The sequence below is a fragment of the Cebus imitator genome, unplaced genomic scaffold (genome assembly GCF_001604975.1).
Source record: "Cebus imitator isolate Cc_AM_T3 unplaced genomic scaffold, Cebus_imitator-1.0 Scaffold640, whole genome shotgun sequence".
Lineage (NCBI taxonomy): Eukaryota > Metazoa > Chordata > Mammalia > Primates > Cebidae > Cebus > Cebus imitator.
Genome location: NW_016107955.1, coordinates 501,287 through 506,859, shown reverse-complemented (window position 1 = coordinate 506,859; position 5,573 = coordinate 501,287). Strand labels below are relative to the sequence as shown.

General features: G+C 51.5%; 1 protein-coding gene across 2 annotated transcripts in view; it reads right to left on the bottom strand.

Annotated features, from left to right (window-relative positions):
* KDM5C (lysine demethylase 5C) overlaps positions 1–5,243 on the bottom strand; it is a 34,595-nt gene extending 29,352 nt beyond the window's left edge. The window contains exons 1-2 of one of the 2 annotated variants that reach the window (XM_017517629.2): positions 4,566–5,243; positions 713–790 (exon numbers count right to left, since the gene is read on the bottom strand). In XM_017517629.2, coding sequence (XP_017373118.1) covers positions 713–790; positions 4,566–4,715 — 228 coding nt within the window. In that variant the 5' untranslated portion in view covers positions 4,716–5,243. The remainder of the gene's footprint in view (positions 1–712; positions 791–4,565) is intronic. The other variant, XM_017517627.2, reaches the window with a different exon arrangement.
* Positions 5,244–5,573: the final 330 nt, after the last annotated feature.

The following is a 5,573-nucleotide window of genomic DNA, read 5'->3' as shown; positions in this document are numbered from 1 at the left end:
CAATAATGGGGGAGGGAGTGGCAGCACATACCTAACCTAGAGCTTCCATGGAAAACTCCAGGATCTTACCTGGAACTGGCTTTAGGGACCCTACTCTCATTACCCCAGAGCATTCTCAAGGGGAGGGGGGAGACCCACCTGTCCATGAAAAGAGCCTGGACTTCCTGTACAGAACAAAAGGAAGAAGGAAAATCCTACCTGCTTGACCCCTGGCCAAGTCTCTAACCATTCCAGCCTTCACAGAGGCCAGTTCTTGTGTTGTTCTGCCCATCTATCTCAACTCCCACCCTACCAAGCACCCATGGAAGGAAAGTAGAAAGCATAGGGCTGTGGACGAATTGTATATATGAAGCCACATTCAGCTGGCCAAGGAAGAAAGCGTATCAGCCAGTTCCATATTTCCTTTTTGTTGACTCAACTAGGGTAGGCTAGTTCACAGGGGAGCTTCAGAACTAACAGACCTTTGTGACATATATGTCCCCAGCCTTCAGGCTATCAAATCACAAATGCTAAATGCCCCTGGCTCTTGGTTATATTTAGACCTCTAAAGCTTCTTCCATGCCCTGGGTACACTAAAGAAATGCAATTTCAGAGAGGAGAGAATAAAGGCCTAGCTAGGTAAAGTACCTCGGCCAGAGAAACTATAAGGAAGTGGGATTAGAGCTCAGGTATCCATTCTCCCAACCCCGCCACCAGCTGCTAGTCTTCTCACCTCTAGTTCATTCAGCCTCTGGATTCGGGGGGTAAACCTGAAGTTGTCCACTTCCACAGCAAAGGGTGGCTGCCAGTCCTAAGAGAGTAGAGAGGGGAAAGAGACTTGAGTTATTTCACCATTGTATAAGACCAGAAGGCATCAAAAGCAGCTCAGAATCCTATTCGCACCTTCCCAGACCTCTAGCTACTCCAGACCCTTTACCTACAAACATCCTACCCAACCACCCACCCTCACATCCCCCCAGAACTCACAAGAGTCTAGCAGCCCCTCAAGTCCACATCCAAGGCCCCATGCACAGTCCCTAGGAAACTTCCCCTGAGTCCCACCCAACAGTACAGTGCCAGGATTTCAAGAAATTAAGAGATGGAACCTCTGTTTTGTTGACCATAAACCTTCTCCACATCCACATTTAATTCCTAATCCCTTAGGGATGTGCTATAGGACACACAGTCCTTGGAGTACTGGAAAGCACACAGGATCTAGAGTCAGAAGATATGGGTTCATGTTCTAGCTCTGCTACTTACTAGCTATGAGATTTTAGCTTTCTGAACCTATTTTCTCATCTGTAAGGTGGGAATATGAATTCTAGCCCTGGCTTCCTCACAAGACCAATATGGAAAATTAAAACTAGTTTTCAAATGAAAATGTTATTCAAAGGAGTCATCATTGACTTGACGTCTAAGGCTGACCACCCTCACAATACACATGCAGGGCAGCTCAGCTCCGATTCTGGCAGGATGTAAAGGTTTGGGCCTTTAATGTTTGTTCTCTCAGTTTAAAGGGCCTGAGATAGACACTGCAGGAACAGGGAGCAAGTATGTATAACACTCACCCAGTCTGGAGGGCTTCCTGTGGATCCTCTCATACACCTGCCTGGTACAGGAAGAGGCAGGGGAGGAAGCCCCAGGGGGTGGGGTAAGTGCTGGGATGTTGGACTTTGGTGGCAAAGAATGGGAGGATTTGGTAAGGGAAGTCAGGGAAAGATCATGAAAGTGGGAGAAACCCTGCCCTGCCAAGTTGGAGCTTGTTCTGTCTTGCCCAAAGGTCAGATGTGAAGAACACACTCCCTAACACCCCTTTCCCAGAGCCCTGGCTGCTGCTGGGGTGGGAAAATGAACCTAAAGTAACCTAAACCAATGCTCTGCTTTTATAGATAGGGAATGTGAGGCACAGAGAAAATAAGTGAAATTTCCAAAATTACATGCTGAGTTAGTGGTGGAGCCAAGAACCCACATCTTCTGACCTCTGATCCAAGGCCTCTGCACTACACCAGACATCAGTGTTCAAACATACATGCATACATATGGAAGCGGGGCAACAGTAAAAGAGAAGAAAAACTATTGACCTCTTCTGCACACACACTCTTAAGAATATGGGCCAGAGCACTCATACTTCCATGCATACACAGACCACACTCCCCTTCCCCTACCAGCCAAAGCAGGTGGCAAACATCTGGTGCTCAGTAAGCAGGGGCAAAAAAAAAAAAGGGCAGTCCAAAATGGTATGGCTCAAATCCAGACAAGCTCCCCATGCCCTCTTGCCTCTCATCAGTATAGGGCACTCCCCTCAGCACAGGCAACCCAGGTAAAAAGGTGCTCAAACCCAAAACCCCGGGTACCCTTCTTTTCTGCTGAATCAAGTTCTAGACAAACAGAGCAACATCAGCACCTGACAGGAAATGGCAGCCCTGGAACGCTACAGCAGGAGCCATGGATGCAACAGATACTTAGGAGGGCCCTGCAAACCGCCTGCCTTCATTTCCAGGCTACTGTATGCCAAATGCTCAGTATGTTGGTATTAACGGGATGTTGTGATAAAAAAGGCTGGCTACCTGATGAAGAAAGCAAGATCCTTCCAAACTCCCCTGGGTCTACTCAGGGTACCCACACTCTCCTCCCACCCATCTTTCCCAAGTGTAGCAGTCACCTGCCTAGCAATTAGGGCCCCAAACGATCCTTCCTCCGGCAAACCTCCTATATCCAGGCACCCACCCATATACAGGTTCCCACCCTGGGCCCAAGCATCATTTGAGTGAGTACTTCAAACTTCAACCAGAAGAAGGCCAGCTGCCTAAAGGTGGCCTAGGAGCCGCCCTAGAGAAGGACAAAACAAAACCTGGCTCCCTCTAATCCAGGAGCCAGGTCTCTCCTGGATTAGAGAGAAGCACACTGTTGAGCAGTGAAAAGAAGCATAACAAAGGATGGCCTCCTTCTGGCCACGCACACCTGCGACATGTCACTCTTCTCCTTTCTGGTTCCCCCAAAGCAGCAGGGTAACAACACCTGCACAAGGCCAGCCTAAGTCAGTCCAAGATAGAAAAACGGAATTCAGGCCTCAGCTACCCCCTATGTCAGCTATGCCTCTTTTTCCCACAGGCTTGCCCAACCACTTCAGGGAGTGCCTCCCTGGGGCTGCCCAGGACTCCTGCCTCTCCCTTCCACTAGCCTTCCTGACCCCTCTACCTACTGCCACTCCCTCACCACGGACAAGGATACCTCAGAGATCTGTGGCCAGGCTCCAACAAGGAAGATATTAGTTTACCCAACACCTCCTAGAGGATCTATCTGAAACCATCCTAGATATGTGGCTGAGCACCAGAAAGCACTAAGTTGGATAAGGAGAACTGTGGTGCCCTCCTCAGGTGGGAATAAAGCTTCCTATTCGATTTCAGCCAGGAGACACCCACTCAAAAACACCCTTTTCCAGCAAAGCTCAATTTCTGCCCTTGGAGTTCCAAGTGATCACTGAACAACGTTATCATCATTTTCCACCACGCCAGCAAGGCAGCAGCTTGCCCTAGCCCTTGGAGGGCTTCTAGCCTGAAGCCAGGCCTAGGAAGAAAGCTACGGCCTTTGTTGCTGACCCCTGGGAATCATGTTCCAAAGGGGACAGAATTCCATGGCTCCATTCTGTGCTGGGGGCCCAAGAGTGCCCTATCCTCTGGGATCTCCTACATCCTGGACCAGAGCAGAGCAGAAATCTTCTGAGAAGGACTCACACCCCACCACCAAGCTGACAGGTCCAAACATCATCTCCACAGAAGTCAAGTCTGGGGGATGATATGCAGAAAAAGCTGTCAACAAGGAAAAGAAGGGGACAATTCCCTGAATCCACCTTAAGGGAGACAGATAGAGAAATCCCTGTGAGACTGATTTCCTGACTGGTCCAGCAGGCCAGGATATTATCACAGATGAATTGGCCTAGCAGGGTATGAGTAAATATGAGTCAACCTACGTAGGAATAAACCAATGACCACATCAAACACCCTCATAGTCACAATAATTACCACTTATCTAGTGCCTACTACACACAGACGCTACCTAGTTTAATTCCATCCTCTAAATAACCATTCCTGGGACCCATTTTACAGGCTCGGAGAGATTACTTCTACTTTCCCAAGGTCACACAGCTGCTAAGCTTCAAAGTGCAGATTTGAACTCAAATTTGTCTCTCTTCAGGGCTGCGATCTTTCTATTAATCCTATACCATGCTGCCTGCCTTAAGGGAAGTGATGACAACAGACTGGAGAAACGCCTTATTTTTACAGCGTCAACGTAGGAAGCCCGGGTTAACTAAGAGATGTGCGGGGTGCCTCTTTGGGAACTCTCCCCGGCCCACTAGGAATCCCTGTCTTAAACCTGGAGTGATTCTGAAGAGCGGGGGTGGGGGTGGATCTCTGACTCCAGGTCACCTGTGGGCCTCACATGAGAGGACCCCCTGGCCCAACACCTTTTTCCGATACGCGCCACATCCACAACGGTCCCAGCCACCCCCCCCTCCCCCCCTCGAGCTGCCCTCCGCCCCAGACTTCCCCGCCTCGCCGCCGGCGAAAACCGGCCCCGGGGCTTACCGCGGGTGGGCGGATCTTGCAAATGCCCGACTTCTCTGCGATGGGCCTGATCTTGGCGATGTAGCCAAGAGGGTCTCGGAACTCGGCCCAGCTAGGCTCGAACACCGGGCACTCCGGGGGCGGTAGAAAATCGTCGGACCCCGGATCCATGGTGGGCCCGAGGTCTGGGCCAGGGATCAGGAGGGCTTGGACCGCCCTTAAGGACTCATGGCGCCGCCGCTATTTGAAACCGAGGCAATGCTCGGAGGCTAGGCCCTAAGCAGCGCAGCCGCCGCCCGCCGAAGGCCTAGGGGGGCGTGTAGGTGTCGTGCTCTGAGAGTCTCAGGCTAATGCTACTGCTACCACCTCTTCGTTCTGCTCCGTTTCTTCCAAACTGCGCCGTTGCCTCCCCACTACCGCAGCCTTCGCCACCAGTTACCTCCCAAACACCGCGGCCTTCATCGCCGCCGCCGCCATCTTGGTTTGTCAGCGTCTCCCCCCTCCCCACACCACAACAAACCGGATCCTTCCGCGGTGTGTCCTTCAGAGCCTCGTATGCCTTGCGTCACACCAAGCCCTAGGAAACCTTCATATAGTGGAGACCGAGCTAAATAGGCTGGTATGGATTTCTATTTGGAAGGGGTTACTCAAAAGTACAACCCCCAACTGAAAGAAAATAGTTCAGTGCAACGGCGGAGGAACAAGATTGTAATTAGTCTGCCGGTTCCTCTTTCCGGATGGACCGGCGGTGCACGTTTAAAGGCCAGTGATGCGCATGCGCGTTATGGACAGACCGGAAGAGGAGCGGGTGTCCGTGGGTGGTGGTGCTAAACCGGCACTCCCTCGCAAACCTCAACCTGGTCGCTACGCTAGCCCCGCCCCAGCGTTCTCTGTCTTTTCTCCCTGGTCTTGCCGGTGTGGGCCGCGGAAGGCGGCTTTGGGAGGCTGATTGCAAAGGACCCCTTCTGCTGGCCCACGGGATTGGGGGGAAGATGTACCAGGCTCCAGCTCTAGACACTGACACCTCTT